At 55.9% G+C, this 19,307-nt stretch overlaps 1 protein-coding gene across 2 annotated transcripts in view; it reads left to right on the top strand.

Annotated features, from left to right (window-relative positions):
- The window catches only part of LOC135056988 (oocyte zinc finger protein XlCOF22-like), a 52,123-nt gene that overhangs the window by 14,014 nt on the left and 18,802 nt on the right, over positions 1-19,307 (top strand). For both annotated transcript variants that reach the window (XM_063962819.1, XM_063962818.1), the window contains exons 2-4: positions 11,422-11,500; positions 11,619-11,716; positions 11,852-12,623. In XM_063962819.1, the coding sequence (XP_063818889.1) occupies positions 11,467-11,500; positions 11,619-11,716; positions 11,852-12,623 (904 nt within the window). In that variant the 5' untranslated portion in view covers positions 11,422-11,466. The remainder of the gene's footprint in view (positions 1-11,421; positions 11,501-11,618; positions 11,717-11,851; positions 12,624-19,307) is intronic.

Genomic DNA, 19,307 nt, shown 5'->3' with positions numbered 1-19,307 from the left:
ACCAGTGACAGGATCCCTCCCAGTCCCGCTCTCCCCACAGCACCAGTGACAGGACAACTCCCAGTCCCACTCTCCCACAGCACCAGTGACAGGATCCCTCCCAGCACTTCTCTCCCCACAGCACCAGTGACAGGATCCCGCCTCACCCCACTCTCCCCACTTCACCAAGGATAGGATCCCTCCAGCCCCACTCTCCCCACAGCACCAGTGACAGGATCCCGCCTCACCCCACTCTCCCCACTTCACCAGGGACAGGATCCCTCCAGCCCCACTCTCCCCACAGCACCAGTGACAGGATCCCTCCCAGCACCATTCTTCCCACGGCACCAGTGACAGGATTCCTCCCAGCCCCACTCTCCCCACAGCACCAGGAACAGAATCTCTCCCAGCCCCTCCCGGCACCACTCTTCCCACAGCACCAGTGACAGGATCCCTCCCATCCCCACTCTCCCCACAGCACCAGTGACAGGATCCCTCCCAGCCCCACTCTCCCCACAGCACCAGTGACAGGATCTCCCTCAGCCCCACTCTTCCCACAGCACCAGTGACAGGATCCCTCCCAGCCCGCTCTCCCCACAGCACCAGTGACAGGACAACTCCCAGCCCCACTCTCCCCACAGCACCAGTGACTGGATCCCTCCTCACCCCACTCCCCACAGCACCAGTGACAGGATCCCTCCCAGTCCCGCTCTCCCCACAGCACCAGTGACAGGACAACTCCCAGCCCCACTCTCACCACAGCACCAGTGACAGGATCCCTCCCAGCACTTCTCTCCCCACAGCACCAGTGACAGGATCTCTCCCAGCCCCACTCTCCCCACAGCACCAGTGACAGGACAACTCCCAGCCCAACTCTCCCCACAGCACCAGTGACTGGATCCCTCCTCACCCCACTCTCCCCACAGCACCAGTGACAGGATCCCTCCCAGCCCCGCTCTCCCCACAGCACCAGTGACAGGACAACTCCCAGCCCCACTCTCCCCACAGCACCAGTGACTGGATCCCTCCTCACCCCACTCTCCCCACAGCACCAGTGACAGGATCCCTCCCAGTCCCGCTCTCCCCACAGCACCAGTGACAGGACAACTCCCAGCCCCACTCTTCCCACAGCACCAGTGACAGGATCCCTCCCAGCCCCACTCTCCCCACTGTGCCAGTGACAGGATCCCTCCCATCCCCACTCTCCCCACAGCACCAGTGACAGGATCCCTCCCAGCCCCACTCTCCCCACAGCACCAGTGACAGGATCTCCCTCAGCCCCACTCTTCCCACAGCACCAGTGACAGGATCCCTCCCAGCCCCGCTCTCCCCACAGTACCAGTGACAGGACAACTCCCAGCCCCACTCTCCCCACAGCACCAGTGACAGGATCCCTCCCAGCCCCACTCTCCCCACAGCACCAGTGACAGGATCCCTCCCAGCCCCACTCTCCCCACAGCACCAGTGACAGGATCTCCCTCAGCCCCACTCTCCCCACAGCACCAGTGACAGGATCCCTCCCATCCCCACTCTCCCCACAGCACCAGTGACAGGATCCCTCCCAGTTTCGCTCTCCCCACAGCACCAGTGACAGGACAACTCCCAGCCCCACTCTCCCCACAGCACCAGTGACAGGATCCCTCCCAGCACTTCTCTCCCCACAGCACCAGTGACAGGATCCCGCCTCACCCCACTCTCCCCACAGCACCAGTGACAGGATCCCTCCCAGTCCCGCTCTCCCCACAGCACCAGTGACAGGATCCCTCCCATCCCCACTCTCCCCACAGCACCAGTGACAGGATCCCTCCCAGTTTCGCTCTCCCCACAGCACCAGTGACAGGACAACTCCCAGCCCCACTCTCCCCACAGCACCAGTGACAGGATCCCTCCCAGCACTTCTCTCCCCACAGCACCAGTGACAGGATCCCGCCTCACCCCACTCTCCCCACAGCACCAGTGACAGGATCCCTCCCAGTCCCGCTCTCCCCACAGCACCAGTGACAGGATCCCTCCCAGCCCCACTCTCCCCACTGTGCCAGTAACAGGATCCCTCCCATCCCCACTCTCCCCACAGCACCAGTGACAGGACAACTCCCATCCCCACTCTCCCCACAGCACCAGTGACAGGATCCCTCCCAGCCCCACTCTCCCCACAGCACCAGTGACAGGATCTCCCTCAGCCCCACTCTTCCCACAGCACCAGTGACAGGATCCCTCCCAGCCCGCTCTCCCCACAGCACCAGTGACAGGATCCCTCCCAGCCCCACTCTCCCCACAGCACCAGTGACAGGATCTCCCTCAGCCCCACTCTTCCCACAGCACCAGTGACAGGATCCCTCCCAGCCCCGCTCTCCCCACAGCACCAGTGACAGGACAACTCCCAGCCCCACTCTTCCCACAGCACCAGTGACAGGATCCCTCCCAGCCCCACTCTCCCCACAGCACCAGTGACAGGATCCCTCCCAGCACTTCTCTCCCCACAGCACCAGTGACAGGATCCCGCCTCACCCCACTCTCCCCACTTCACCAGGGACAGGATCCCTCCAGCCCCACTCTCCCCACAGCACCAGTGACAGGATCCCTCCCAGCACCATTCTTCCCACAGCACCAGTGACAGGATTCCTCCCAGCCCCACTCTCCCCACAGCACCAGGAACAGAATCTCTCCCAGCCCCTCCCGGCACCACTCTTCCCACAGCACCAGTGACAGGATCCCTCCCATCCCCACTCTCCCCACAGCACCAGTGACAGGATCCCTCCCAGCCCCACTCTCCCCACAGCACCAGTGACAGGATCTCCCTCAGCCCCACTCTTCCCACAGCACCAGTGACAGGATCCCTCCCAGCCCGCTCTCCCCACAGCACCAGTGACAGGACAACTCCCAGCCCCACTCTCCCCACAGCACCAGTGACAGGATCCCTCCCAGCCCCGCTCTCCCCACAGCACCAGTGACAGGACAACTCCCAGCCCCACTCTCCCCACAGCACCAGTGACTGGATCCCTCCTCACCCCACTCTCCCCACAGCACCAGTGACAGGATCCCTCCCAGTCCCGCTCTCCCCACAGCACCAGTGACAGGACAACTCCCAGCCCCACTCTCCCCACAGCACCAGTGACAGGATCCCTCCCAGCCCCACTCTCCCCACTGTGCCAGTGACAGGATCCCTCCCATCCCCACTCTCCCCACAGCACCAGTGACAGGATCCCTCCCAGCCCCACTCTCCCCACAGCACCAGTGACAGGATCTCCCTCAGCCCCACTCTTCCCACAGCACCAGTGACAGGATCCCTCCCAGCCCCGCTCTCCCCACAGCACCAGTGACAGGACAACTCCCAGCCCCACTCTCCCCACAGCACCAGTGACAGGATCCCTCCCAGCCCCACTCTCCCCACAGCACCAGTGACAGGATCCCTCCCAGCCCCACTCTCCCCACAGCACCAGTGACAGGATCTCCCTCAGCCCCACTCTCCCCACAGCACCAGTGACAGGATCCCTCCCATCCCCACTCTCCCCACAGCACCAGTGGCAGGATCCCTCCCAGTTTCGCTCTCCCCACAGCACCAGTGACAGGACAACTCCCAGCCCCACTCTCCCCACAGCACCAGTGACAGGATCCCTCCCAGCACTTCTCTCCCCACAGCACCAGTGACAGGATCCCGCCTCACCCCACTCTCCCCACAGCACCAGTGACAGGATCCCTCCCAGTCCCGCTCTCCCCACAGCACCAGTGACAGGATCCCTCCCAGCCCCACTCTCCCCACTGTGCCAGTAACAGGATCCCTCCCATCCCCACTCTCCCCACAGCACCAGTGACAGGATCCCTCCCATCCCCACAGCACCAGTGACAGGATCCCTCCCAGCCCCACTCTCCCCACAGCACCAGTGACAGGATCTCCCTCAGCCCCACTCTTCCCACAGCACCAGTGACAGGATCCCTCCCAGCCCGCTCTCCCCACAGCACCAGTGACAGGATCCCTCCCAGCCCCACTCTCCCCACAGCACCAGTGACAGGATCTCCCTCAGCCCCACTCTTCCCACAGCACCAGTGACAGGATCCCTCCCAGCCCCGCTCTCCCCACAGCACCAGTGACAGGACAACTCCCAGCCCCACTCTTCCCACAGCACCAGTGACAGGATCCCTCCCAGCCCCACTCTCCCCACAGCACCAGTGACAGGATCCCTCCCAGCCCCGCTCTCCCCACAGCACCAGTGACAGGACAACTCCCAGCCCCACTCTCCCCACAGCACCAGTGACTGGATCCCTCCTCACCCCACTCTCCCCACAGCACCAGTGACAGGATCCCTCCCAGTCCCGCTCTCCCCACAGCACCAGTGACAGGACAACTCCCAGTCCCACTCTCCCACAGCACCAGTGACAGGATCCCTCCCAGCACTTCTCTCCCCACAGCACCAGTGACAGGATCCCGCCTCACCCCACTCTCCCCACTTCACCAAGGACAGGATCCCTCCAGCCCCACTCTCCCCACAGCACCAGTGACAGGATCCCGCCTCACCCCACTCTCCCCACTTCACCAGGGACAGGATCCCTCCAGCCCCACTCTCCCCACAGCACCAGTGACAGGATCCCTCCCAGCACCATTCTTCCCACGGCACCAGTGACAGGATTCCTCCCAGCCCCACTCTCCCCACAGCACCAGGAACAGAATCTCTCCCAGCCCCTCCCGGCACCACTCTTCCCACAGCACCAGTGACAGGATCCCTCCCATCCCCACTCTCCCCACAGCACCAGTGACAGGATCCCTCCCAGCCCCACTCTCCCCACAGCACCAGTGACAGGATCTCCCTCAGCCCCACTCTTCCCACAGCACCAGTGACAGGATCCCTCCCAGCCCGCTCTCCCCACAGCACCAGTGACAGGACAACTCCCAGCCCCACTCTCCCCACAGCACCAGTGACAGGATCCCTCCCAGCCCCGCTCTCCCCACAGCCCCAGTGACAGGACAACTCCCAGCCCCACTCTCCCCACAGCACCAGTGACTGGATCCCTCCTCACCCCACTCCCCACAGCACCAGTGACAGGATCCCTCCCAGTCCCGCTCTCCCCACAGCACCAGTGACAGGACAACTCCCAGCCCCACTCTCACCACAGCACCAGTGACAGGATCCCTCCCAGCACTTCTCTCCCCACAGCACCAGTGACAGGATCTCTCCCAGCCCCACTCTCCCCACAGCACCAGTGACAGGACAACTCCCAGCCCAACTCTCCCCACAGCACCAGTGACTGGATCCCTCCTCACCCCACTCTCCCCACAGCACCAGTGACAGGATCCCTCCCAGCCCCGCTCTCCCCACAGCACCAGTGACAGGACAACTCCCAGCCCCACTCTCCCCACAGCACCAGTGACTGGATCCCTCCTCACCCCACTCTCCCCACAGCACCAGTGACAGGATCCCTCCCAGTCCCGCTCTCCCCACAGCACCAGTGACAGGACAACTCCCAGCCCCACTCTCACCACAGCACCAGTGACAGGATCCCTCCCAGCACTTCTCTCCCCACAGCACCAGTGACAGGATCTCTCCCAGCCCCACTCTCCCCACAGCACCAGTGACAGGACAACTCCCAGCCCAACTCTCCCCACAGCACCAGTGACTGGATCCCTCCTCACCCCACTCTCCCCACAGCACCAGTGACAGGATCCCTCCCAGCCCCGCTCTCCCCACAGCACCAGTGACAGGACAACTCCCAGCCCCACTCTCCCCACAGCACCAGTGACTGGATCCCTCCTCACCCCACTCTCCCCACAGCACCAGTGACAGGATCCCTCCCAGTCCCGCTCTCCCCACAGCACCAGTGACAGGACAACTCCCAGCCCCACTCTCCCCACAGCACCAGTGACAGGATCCCTCCCAGCCCCACTCTCCCCACTGTGCCAGTGACAGGATCCCTCCCATCCCCTCTCCCCACAGCACCAGTGACAGGATCCCTCCCAGCCCCACTCTCCCCACAGCACCAGTGACAGGATCTCCCTCAGCCCCACTCTTCCCACAGCACCAGTGACAGGATCCCTCCCAGCCCCGCTCTCCCCACAGCACCAGTGACAGGACAACTCACAGCCCCACTCTCCCCACAGCACCAGTGACAGGATCCCTCCCAGCCCCACTCTCCCCACTGTGCCAGTGACAGGATCCCTCCCATCACCACTCTCCCCACAGCACCAGTGACAGGATCCCTCCCAGCCCCACTCTCCACACAGCACCAGTGACAGGATCTCCCTCAGCCACAGCACCAGTGACAGGATCCCTCCCAGCACTTCTCTCCCCACAGCACCAGTGACAGGATCCCTCCTAGCACTTCTCTCCCCACAGCACGAGTGACAGGATCCCGCCTCACCCTACTCTCCCCACAGCACCAGTGACAGGATCCCTCCCAGTCCCGCTCTCCCCACAGCACCAGTGACAGGACAACTCCCAGCCCCACTCTCCCCACAGCACCAGTGACAGGATCCCTCCCAGCACTTCTCTCCCCACAGCACCAGTGACAGGATCCCGCCTCACCCCACTCTCCCCACAGCACCAGTGACAGGATCCCTCCCAGTCCCGCTCTCCCCACAGCACCAGTGACAGGATCCCTCCCAGCCCCACTCTCCCCACAGCACCAGTGACAGGATCCCTCCCATCCCCGCTCTCCCCACAGCACCAGTGACAGGACAACTCCCAGCCCCACTCTCCCCACAGCACCAGTGACTGGATCCCTCCTCACCCCACTCCCCACAGCACCAGTGACAGGATCCCTCCCAGTCCCGCTCTCCCCACAGCACCAGTGACAGGACAACTCCCAGCCCCACTCTCCCCACAGCACCAGTGACAGGATCCCTCCCAGCACTTCTCTCCCCACAGCACCAGTGACAGGATCCCGCCTCACCCCACTCTCCCCACAGCACCAGTGACAGGATCCCTCCCAGTCCCGCTCTCCCCACAGCACCAGTGACAGGATCCCTCCCAGCCCCACTCTCCCCACAGCACCAGTGACAGGATACCTCCCAGCCCCGCTCTCCCCACAGCACCAGTGACAGGACAACTCCCAGCCCCACTCTCCCCACAGCACCAGTGACAGGATCCCTCCCAGTCCCGCTCTCCCCACAGCACCAGTGACAGGACAACTCCCAGCCCCACTCTCCCCACAGCACCAGTGACAGGATCCCTCCCAGCACTTCTCTCCCCACAGCACCAGTGACAGGATCCCTCCCAGCCCCGCTCTCCCCACAGCACCAGTGACAGGACAACTCCAAGCCCCACTCTCCCCACAGCACTAGTGACAGGATCCCTCCCAGCCCCGCTCTCCCCACAGCACCAGTGACAGGACAACTCCCAGCCCCACTCTCCCCACAGCACCAGTGACTGGATCCCTCCTCACCCCACTCTCCCCACAGCACCAGTGACAGGATCCCTCCCAGTCCCGCTCTCCCCACAGCACCAGTGACAGGACAACTCCCAGCCCCACTCTCCCCACAGCACCAGTGACAGGATCCCTCCCAGCCCTTCTCTCCCCACAGCACCAGTGACAGGATCCCTCCCAGCACTTCTCTCCCCACAGCACCAGTGACAGGATCCCTCCCAGTCCCGCTCTCCCCACAGCACCAGTGACAGGACAACTCCCAGCCCCACTCTCCCCACAGCACCAGTGACAGGATCCCTCCCAGCACTTCTCTCCCCACAGCACCAGTGACAGGATCCCTCCCAGCACTTCTCTCCCCACAGCACCAGTGACAGGATCCCTCCCAGCCCCACTCTCCCCACAGCACCAGTGACAGGACAACTCCCAGCCCCACTCTCCCCACAGCACCAGTGACTGGATCCCTCCTCACCCCACTCTCCCCACAGCACCAGTGACAGGATCCCTCCCAGTCCCGCTCTCCCCACAGCACCAGTGACAGGACAACTCCCAGCCCCACTCTCCCCACAGCACCAGTGACAGGATCCCTCCCAGCACTTCTCTCCCCACAGCACCAGTGACAGGATCCCGCCTCACCCCACTCTCCCCACAGCACCAGTGACAGGATCCCTCCCAGTCCCGAACTCCCCACAGCACCAGTGACAGGACAACTCCCAGCCCCACTCTCCCCACAGCACCAGTGACAGGATCTCTCCCAGCCCCACTCTCCCCACAGCACCAGTGACAGGATCCCTCCCAGCACTTCTCTCCCCACAGCACCAGTGACAGGATCCCGCCTCACCCCACTCTCCCCACAGCACCAGTGACAGGATCCCTCCCAGTCCCGCTCTCCCCACAGCACCAGTGACAGGATCCTTCCCAGCCCCACTCTCCCCACTGTGCCAGTGACAGGATCCCTCCCATCCCCACTCTCCCCACAGCACCAGTGACAGGATCCCTCCCATCCCCACTCTCCCCACAGCACCAGTGACAGGATCCCTCCCAGCCCCACTCTCCCCACAGCACCAGTGACAGGATCTCCCTCAGCCCCACTCTTCCCACAACACCAGTGACAGGATCCCTCCCAGCCCGCTCTCCCCACAGCACCAGTGACAGGATCCCTCCCAGCCCCACTCTCCCCACAGCACCAGTGACAGGATCTCCCTCAGCCCCACTCTTCCCACAGCACCAGTGACAGGATCCCTCCCAGCCCCGCTCTCCCCACAGCACCAGTGACAGGACAACTCCCAGCCCCACTCTTCCCACAGCACCAGTGACAGGATCCCTCCCAGCCCCACTCTCCCCACAGCACCAGTGACAGGATCCCTCCCAGCCCGCTCTCCCCACAGCACCAGTGACAGGACAACTCCCAGCCCCACTCTCCCCACAGCACCAGTGACTGGATCCCTCCTCACCCCACTCTCCCCACAGCACCAGTGACAGGATCCCTCCCAGTCCCGCTCTCCCCACAGCACCAGTGACAGGACAACTCCCAGCCCCACTCTCCCACAGCACCAGTGACAGGATCCCTCCCAGCACTTCTCTCCCCACAGCACCAGTGACAGGATCCCGCCTCACCCCACTCTCCCCACTTCACCAAGGACAGGATCCCTCCAGCCCCACTCTCCCCACAGCACCAGTGACAGGATCCCGCCTCACCCCACTCTCCCCACTTCACCAGGGACAGGATCCCTCCAGCCCCACTCTCCCCACAGCACCAGTGACAGGATCCCTCCCAGCACCATTCTTCCCACGGCACCAGTGACAGGATTCCTCCCAGCCCCACTCTCCCCACAGCACCAGGAACAGAATCTCTCCCAGCCCCTCCCGGCACCACTCTTCCCATGGCGCCAGTGACAGGATTCCTCTTAGCCGTAACTCGTGTCAGATGGACCTCAGAGTATGTTCCTGGTTCCGAATTGGAGCTATGGGTATGTTATCCAGCTGTTCTGGGTAATGGAATGAAGCTCAGCGCAGAGACAGATTTAGACCTCATGGGGCCCTAAGCAAAACCGATTTGGGTCTCCCTTACTCAAATAATCCCCTTCGCTGCAGTCAGTGTATGCAAATCCCCCCCCCCCCCCCCCCCCCCACCTCCAGGCAGTCAGTGTATGCCATATCCACCCAATGGAAAAGTCAGATCCACATAAATGACATTGCAAGAAACAGATGTACAGATGGGTCCATGTTTATCTTGACATTTAATAGGATTAACTGAGACTGGACAGTCAGACTTAATCACCTGCTGTATTGTACTCTGTATTGTATTGCAGGTGAGAACAATAGATGAACGGTTTATGTTAATAAACCATGTTGTGCCTAGGTGCAGAAAACTAGTCAAGATAACCGTGGACCCATCTGTATTTATGGAAATGTTTTTCATTCTTAAGGCAATCTTAAGGGCCAGGAAAATAGTTTTATTACGGCACTGGGAGAGAGAGAACTGAACTGAGAATGAACATCTCTGTACATAAAAATTAATACTAATTAATAATTAAGGGATTAATAATTGGTGTATGTGTCTGGGTGATGATTGGAGAGGTGACTGCTGGGAATGGGACATTATACAGTAACACCAGGGGATGTGTCTGGGTGATGACTGGAAAGGTGAGTGCTGGAATGGGACATTATACAGTAACACCAGAGGTTGTGTCTGGGTGATGACTGGAGAGGTGTCTGCTGGGAATGGGTCATTATACAGTAACACCAGGGGATGTGTCTGGGTGATGACTGGAGAGGTGACTGCTGGGAATGGGACATTATGCAGTAACACCAGGGGACATGTCTGGATGATGACTGGAGAGGTGACTGCTGGGAATGGAATATTATACAGTAACACCAGGGGATGTGTCTGGGTGATGACTGGAGAGGTGACTGCTGGGAATGGGACATTATACAGTAACACCAGGGGACGTGTCTGGGTGGTGACTGGAGAGGTGACTGCTGGGAATGGGACATTATACAGTAACACCAGAAGACGTGTCTGGGTGATGACTGGAGAGGCGACTGCTGGGAATGGGACATTATACAGTAACACCAGGGGATGTGTCTGGGTAATGACTGGAGTGGTGACTGCTGGGAATGGGGCATTATACAGTAACACCAGGGCATGTGTCTGGGCTATGACTGGAGAGGTGACTGCTGGGAATGGGACATTATACAGTAACACCAGGGGATGTGTCTGGGTGACGACTGGAGAGGTGACTGCTGGGAATGGGACATTATACAGTAACACCAGGGGACGTGTCTGGGCGATGACTGGAGAGGTGACTGCTGGGAATGGAGCATTATACAGTAACACCAGGGGACGTGCCTGGGTGATGACCGGAGAGGTGACTGCTGGGAATGGGGCATTATACAGTAACACCAGGGGATGTGTCTGGGTGGTGACTGGATAGGTGACTGCCGGGAATGGGACATTATACAGTAACACCAGAAGACGTGTCTGGGTGATGACTGGAGAGATGACTGCCGGGAATGGGACATTATACAGTAACACCAGGGGACGTGTCTGGGTGATGAGTGGAGAGGTGACTGCCAGGAATGAGACATTGTACAGTAACACCAGGGGACGTGTCTGGGTGATGACTGGAGAGGTGACTGCTGGGAATGGGGCATTATACAGTAACACCAGGGGACGTGTGTGGGTGATGACTGGACAGGTGACTGCCGGGAATGGGGCATTATACAGTAACACCAGGGGATGTGTCTGGGTGATGACTGGAGAGGTGACTGCTGGGAATGGGACATTATACAGTAACAACAGGGGATGTGTCTGGGTGATGACTGGAGAGGTGACTGCTGGGAATGGAGCATTATACAGTAACACCAGGCGATGTGTCTGGGTGATGACTGGAGAGGTGACTGCTGGGAATGGAACATTATACAGTAACACCAGGGGACATGTCTGGGTGATGACTGGAGAGGTGACTGCTGGGAATGGGACATTATACAGTAACACCAGGGGATGTGTCTGGGTGATGACTGTATCATTGTGTATGTCAGGTTCCTATAAGGTGTCAGGATGTCACTGTCTATGTCTCCATGCAGGAGGAGGAATATATAGAGGAACACAGGGGTCTGTACAGGGACGTGATGATGGAGAATCACCGGCCCCTCACATCACTGGGTAAGAGGAGACTGTCATGTATTGTACAGGGGAGAGCAGGTATGGGGGCCCCTATATACACACATCATCTGATAATCACATATGTACACTGTACTCAGTTACTGTGTCTCTCCTACAGATGGACCCAGTAACAGAGATACCCCAGAGAGATGTCCCTGTCCTCTGTATTTCCAGGATTGTATAGAGGAGAATCACAGGACCCCACAGGAGGATCAGGTAGGTGGGATTTAGGGTCTTTCCAATAAACCAAAGTGACCATCACTATATGATCTGTAGAGGAGCTGTGTGTGTCTAATATTCTTCTGTTTTATCTCCGTACCATTAAAGTATTATTGATTTTTGGTTATTTAGAGTGAAGATCTGACTGTTATTAAGGTAGAAGATATAAAGGAAGAAGAAGAGACGTATGTAACTGATATGAAGGCAGAAGATATAGAGAGAGAAGAACAGACTGATATAAAGGCAGAAGATATAAAGGGAGAAGAAGAGACGTATGTAACTGATATGAAGGCAGAAGATATAGAGGGAGAAGAAAAGACGTATGTGACTGATATGAAGGCAGAAGATATAGAGGGAGAAGAAGAGACGTATGTGACTGATATAAAGGCAGAAGATATAGAGGGAGTAGAAGAGACATATGTGACAGATATAAAGGCAGAAGATATAGGAGAAGAAGAGACGTATGTGACTGATGTAAAGGCAGAAGATATAGAGGGAGTAGAAGAGACATATGTGACAGATATAAAGGCAGATGATATAGAAGGAGAAGAAGAGACGTATGTGACTGATATAAAGGCAGAAGATATAGAGGGAGAAGAAGAGACGTATGTGACAGATATAAAGGCAGAAGATATAGAAGGAGATGAAGAGACGTATGTGACTGATATGAATGCAGAAGATATAGAGGGAGAAGAAGAGACGTATGTGACTGATATGAAGGCAGAAGATATAGAGGGAGAAGAAGAGACGTATGTGACTGATATGAAGGCAGAAGATATAGAGGGAGAAGAAGAGACGTATGTGACTGATATAAAGGCAGGAGATATAGAGGGAGAAGAAGAGACGTACGTGAGAGGTCATCAGCAGTGTAAGGAGGAGGAAATCCCTAGAGGTACCAGCACAGGTAATAAAAGCATTACAGAAAAGAGTCACATATTCTTCTTCCTCAATCAGTACAACAATCTTTTATTCTACAACGTCCTCTGCCAGTACAAAATAAGGAGGCAAACCTTTCTGCCTAGTTAGACCACTCTTTTTCCCCTCACATCATGTCACTGTGTGTTACCAGCCCAGAGATCTGACCAGTCTCCTCCCCACACTCTCTGGTGTATCTCATAAATCAGGAGCCATCAGCCCCTATTATACTTCTTCTCTCCCCCTCACATCATATCACTGTGTGTTACCAGCCCAGAGATCTGACCAGTCTCCTCCCCACACTCTCTCGTGCATATCATACATCAGGTGCATCAGCCCCTTTTATGCTCCTGCTCTCCCCCTCACATCATGTCACTGTGTGTTACCAGCCCAGAGATCTGACCAGTCTCCTCCCCACACTCTCTGGTGTATCTCATACATCAGGAGCCATCAGCCCCTATTATACTCCTGCTCTCCCCCTCACATCATGTCACTGTGTGTTACCAGCCCAGAGATCTGACCAGTCTCCTCCCCACACTCTCAGGTGTATCTCATACATCAGGAGCCATCAGCCCCTATTATACTCCTGCTCTCTCCCCACATCATGTCACTGTGTGTTACCAGCCCAGAGATTTGACTAGTCTCCTCCCCACACACTCTGGTGTATCTCATACATCAGGAGACATCAGCCCCTATTTCTCTGACGTCCTAGTGGATGCTGGGAACTCCGTAAGGACCATGGGGAATAGCGGCTCCGCAGGAGACTGGGCACAACTAAAAGAAAGCTTTTAGAATACCTGGTGTGCACTGGCTCCTCCCACTATGTCCCTCCTCCAAGCCTCTGTTAGATTTCTGTGCCCGGCTGAGCTGGATGCACACTAGGGGCTCTCCTGAGCTCCTAGAAAGAAAGTTTATTTTAGGTTTTTTATTTTACAGTGAGACCTGCTGGCAACAGGCTCACTGCATCGAGGGACTAAGGGGAGAAGAAGCGAACCTACCTGCTTGCAGCTAGCTTGGGCTTCTTAGGCTACTGGACACCATTAGCTCCAGAGGGATCGACCGCATGGAACTGGCCTTGGTGTTCGTTCCCGGAGCCGCGCCGCCGTCCCCCTTACAGAGCCAGAAGCAAGAAGAGGTCCGGAAAATCGGCGGCAGAAGACATCAGTCTTCACCAAGGTAGCGCACAGCACTGCAGCTGTGCGCCATTGCTCCTCATACACACTTCACACTCCGGTCACTGAGGGTGCAGGGCGCTGGGGGGGGGCGCCCTGAGCAGCAATAAAAACACCTTGGCTGGCAAATATATCACAATATATAGCCCCAGAGGCTATATATGTGATAAATACCCCTGCCAGAATCCATAAAAAAGCGGGAGAAAAGTCAGCGAAAAAGGGGCGGAGCTATCTCCCTCAGCACACTGGCGCCATTTTCTCTTCACAGTGCAGCTGGAAGACAGCTCCCCAGGCTCTCCCCTGTAGTTTGCAGGCTCAAAGGGTTAAAAAGAGAGGGGGGGCACTAAATTTAGGCGCAATATTGTATATACAAGCAGCTATTGGGAAAAATTCACTCAATATAGTGTTAATCCCTAAATTATATAGCGCTCTGGTGTGTGCTGACATACTCTCTCTCTGTCTCCCCAAAGGGCTGTGTGGGGTGCTGTCCTCAGTCAGAGCATTCCCTGTGTGTGTTCGGTGTGTCGGTACGGCTGTGTCGACACGTTTGATGAGGAGGCTTATGTGGTGGCAGAGCAGATGCCGATAAATGTGATGTCGCCCCCTGTGGGGCCGACACCAGAGTGGATGGATAGGTGGAAGGTATAAACCGACAGTGTCAACTCCTTACATAAAAGGCTGGATGACGTAACAGCTGTGGGACAGCCGGCTTCTCAGCCGCGCCTGCCCATGCGTCTCAAAGGCCATCAGGGGCTCAAAAACGCCCGCTCCCTCAGATGGCAGATACAGATGTCGACACGGAGTCTGACTCCAGTGTCGACGAGGTTGAGACATATACACAATCCACTAGGAACATCCGTTACATGATCCCGGCAATAAAAAATGTGTTACACATTTCTGACATTAACCCAAGTACCACTAAAAAAGGGTTTTATGTGTGGGGAGAAAAAGCAGGCAGTGTTTTGTTCCCCCATCAAATGAGTGAATGAAGTGTGAAAAAGCGTGGGTTCCCCCGATAAGAAACTGGTAATTTCTAAAAAGTTACTGATGGCGTACCCTTTCCCGCCAGAGGATAAGTTACGCTGGGAGATATCCCCTAGGGTGGATAAGGCGCTCACACGTTTGTCAAAAAAGGTGGCACTGCCGTCTTAGGATACGGCCACGTTGAAGGTACCTGCTGATAAAAAGCAGGAGGCTATCCTGAAGTCTGTATTTACACACTCAGGTACTAGACTGAGACCTGCAGATAGTGCTGCTGCAGCGTGGTCTGTGACCCTGTCAAACAGGGATACTATTTTGCGAACATAAGAGCATATTAAAGACGTCGTCTTATATATGGGGGATGCACAGAGGGATATTTTGCCGGCTGGCATCCAGAATTAATGCAATGTCCATTCTGTCAGGAGGGTATTAGAGACCCGACACTGGACAGGTGATGCTGACTTAAAAGGCACATAGAGCCTTATAAGGGTGAGGAATTGTTTGAGGATGGTCTCTGGGACCTCGTATCCACAGCAACAGCTGGGAAGAAAAATTTTTACCTCAGGTTTCCTCACAGCCTAAGAAAGCACTGTATTATCAGGTACAGTCCTTTCGGCTTCAGAAAAGCAAGCGGGTCAAAGGCGCTTCCTTTCTGCACAGAGACGAGGGAAGAGGGAAAAAGCTGCACCAGTCAGCCAGTTCCCAGAATCAAAATTCTTCCCCCGCTTCCTCTGAGTCCACCGCATGACGCGGGGGCTCCACAGGCGTAGCCAGTTACGGTGGGTGGCCGCCTCAAAAATTTCAGCGATCAGTGGGCTCGCTCACAGGTGGATCCCTGGATCCTTCAAGTAGTATCTCAGGGGTACAAGCTGGAATTCGAGGCGTCTCCCCCCCGCCGTTTCCTCAAATCTGCCTTGCCGACAACTCCCTCAGGCAGGGAGGCTGTGCTAGAGGCAATTCACAAGCTGTATTCCCAGCAGGTGATAGTCAAGGTGCCCTACTTCAACAAGGACGGGGTTACTATTCCACACTGTTTGTGGTACCGAAACCGGACGGTTCGGCGAAACCCATGTTAAATTTGAAATCCTTGAACACATACATAAAAAAATTCAAGTTCAAGATGGAATCGCTCAGGGCGGTTATTGCAAGCCTGGAGGAGGGGGATTACATGGTATCCCTGGACATCAAGGATGCTTACCTACATGTCCCCATTTTCCATCCTCACCAGGAGTACCTCAGATTTGTGGTACAGGATTGCCATTACCAATTCCAAACACTGCCGTTTGGACTGTCCACGGCACCGAGGGTCTTTACCAAGGTAATGGCAGAAATGATGATACTCCTTCGAAAAAAGGGAGTTTTAATTATCCCGTACTTGGACGATCTCCTTATAAAGGCGAGGTCCAAGGAGCAGTTGTTGGTCGGAGTAGCACTATCTCGGGAAGTGCTACAACAGCACGGATGGATTCTATACATTCCAAAGTCACAGCTGGTTCCTACCACACGCCTACTGTTCCTGGGGATGGTTCTGGACACAGAACAGAAAAAAGTATTTCTCCCGCAGGAGAAAGCCAAGGAGCTGTCATCTCTAGTCAGAGACCTCCTGAAACCAAAACAGGTATCGGTGCATCACTGCACACGAGTCCTGGGAAAAATGATAGCTTCTTACGAAGCAGAATTCCATTCGGCAGGTTCCATGCAAGAACCTTTCAGTGGGACCTCTTGGACAAGTGGTCGGGATCGCATCTTCAGATGCATCGGCTGATAACCCTGTCTCCAAGGACCAGGGTATCTCTACTGTGGTGGCTGCAGAGTGCTCATCTTCAAGAGGGCCGCAGATTCGGCATACAGGACTGGGTCCTGGTAACCACGGATGCCAGCCTTCGAGGCTGGGGGGCAGTCACACAGGGAAGAAATTTCCAAGGACTTTGGTCAAGTCAGGAGTCGTCCCTACACATAAATATTCTGGAACTGAGGGCCATTTACAATGCCCCAAGTCTGGCAAGGCCTCTGCTTCAAAACCAGCCGGTACTGATCCAATCAGACAACATCACGGCAGTCGCCCATGTAAACCGACAGGGCGGCACAAGAAGCAGGATGGCGATGGCAGAAGCCACAAGGATTCTCCGATGGGCGGAAAATCACGTCTTAGCACTGTCAGCAGTGTTCATTCCGGGAGTGGTCAACTGGGAAGCAGACTTCCTCAGCAGACACGACCTACACCCGGGAGAGTGGGGACTTCATCCAGAAGTCTTCCAACTGTTGGTAAACTGTTAGGGAAAGGCCACAGGTGGACATGATGGCGTCCCGCCTAAACAAAAAACTAGATATTGCGCCAGGTCAAGGGACCCTCAGGCGATAGCGGTGGACGCTCTAGTGACACCGTGGGTGTACCAGTCGGTTTATGTATTCCCTCCTCTGCCTCTCATACCAAAGGTACTGAGAATAATAAGAAGACGAGGAGTAAGAACGATACTCGTGGTTCCGGATGGGCCAAGAAGAGCTTGGTACCCAGAACTTCAAGAAATGATATCAGAGGACCCATGGCCTCTACCGCTCAGACAGGATCTGCTACAGCAGGGGCCTGTCTGTTCCAAGACTTACCGCGGCTGCGTTTGACGGCATGGCGGTTGAATTCCGGATCCTAAAGGAAAAGGGCATTCCGGAGGAAGTCATTCCTACGCTGATAAAAGCCAGGAAAGAAGTAACCGCAAACCATTATCACCGTATTTGGCGAAAATATGTTGCGTGGTGTGGGGCCAGGAAGGCCCCAACAGAGGAATTTCAGCTGGGTCGTTTTCTGCACTTCCTACAGTCAGGAGTGACTATGGGCCTAAACTTGGGTTCCATTAAGGTCCAGATTTAGGCTCTGTCGATTTTCTTCCAGAAAGAACTGGCTTCACTGCCTGGAGTTCAGACATTTGTAAAGGGAGTGCTACATATTCAGCCCCCTTTTGTGCCTCCTGTGGCACCTTGGGATCTCAACGTGGTGTTGAGTTTCCTAAAATCACATTGGTTTGAACCACTTAAAACTGTGGATTTGAAATATCTCACGTGGAAAGTGGTCATGTTATAGGCCTTGGCTTCGGCCAGGCGTGTGTCAGAATTGGCGGCTTTGTCATGTAAAAGCCCTTATCTGATTTTCCATATGGATAGGACAGAATTGAGGACTCATCCCCAGTTTCTCCCTAAGGTGGTATCAGCTTTTCACTTGAACCAACCTATTGTAGTGCCTGCGGCTACTAGGGACTTGGAAGATTCCAAGTTACTGGACGTAGTCAGGGCCTTAAAAATTTATATTTCCAGGACGGCTGGAGTCAGGAAAATTGACTCGCTTTTTATCCTGTAGGCACCCAACAAAATAGGTGCTCCTGCTTCTAAGCAGACTATTGCTCGCTGAATTTGTAGCACAATTCGGCTGGAGCATTCTGCGGCTGGATTGCCGCATCCTAAATCAGTAAAAGCTCATTCCACGAGGAAAGTGGGCTCATCTTGGGCGGCTGCCCGAGGGGTCTCGGCTTTACAACTTTGCCGAGCTGCAACTTGGTCAGGGGCAAACACGTTTGCAAAATTCTACAAATTTGATACCCTGGCTGAGGAGGACCTAGAGTTCTCTCATTCGGTGCTGCAGAGTCATCCGCACTCTCCCGCCCATTTGGGAGCTTTGGTATAATCCCCATGGTCCTTACGGAGTTCCCAGCATCCACTAGGACGTCAGAGAAAATAAGATTTTACTCACCGGTAAATCTATTTCTCATAGTCCGTAGTGGATGCTGGGCGCCCATCCCAAGTGCGGATTGTCTGCAATACTTGTAGGTAGTTATTGCCTAACTAAGGGTTATTGTTGAGCCATCTGTTGAGAGGCTCAGTTATATTTCATACTGTTAACTGGGTATAATATCACGAGTTATACGGTGTGATCTGTGTGGCTGGTATGAGTCTTACCCGGGATTCAAAATCCTTCCTTATTTTGTCAGCTCTTCCGGGCACAGTATCCTAACTGAGGCTTGGAGGAGGGTCATAGTGGGAGGAGCCAGTGCACACCAGGTAGTCTAAAAGCTTTCTTTTAGTTGTGCCCAGTCTCCTGCGGAGCCGCTATTCCCCATGGTCCTTACGGAGTTCCCAGCATCCACTACGGACTACGAGAAATAGATTTACCGGTGAGTAAAATCTTATTTATACTCCTGCTCTCCCCTTAACATCATGTCACTGAGTGTGTTACCAGCCCAGAGATCTGACCAGTATCCTCCCCACACTCTCTGGTGTATCTCATATATCAGGAGCCATCAGCCCCTATTATACTCCTGCTCTCCCCCTCACATCATGTCACTGTGTATTAACAGCCCAGAGATCTGACCAGTCTCCTCCCCACACTCTCTGGTGTATCTCATACATCAGGAGCCATCAGCCCCTATTATACTCCTGCTCTCCCCCTCACATCATGTCACTGTGTGTTACCCGCCCAGAGATCTGACCAGTCTCCTCCCCACACTCTCTGGTGTATCTCATACATCAGCAGT

The sequence above is a fragment of the Pseudophryne corroboree genome, chromosome 3, assembly GCF_028390025.1.
Source record: "Pseudophryne corroboree isolate aPseCor3 chromosome 3, aPseCor3.hap2, whole genome shotgun sequence".
Lineage (NCBI taxonomy): Eukaryota > Metazoa > Chordata > Amphibia > Anura > Myobatrachidae > Pseudophryne > Pseudophryne corroboree.
Note: the sequence above shows the minus strand (reverse complement) of the source record. Positions and strands in the feature narration are given on the sequence as shown.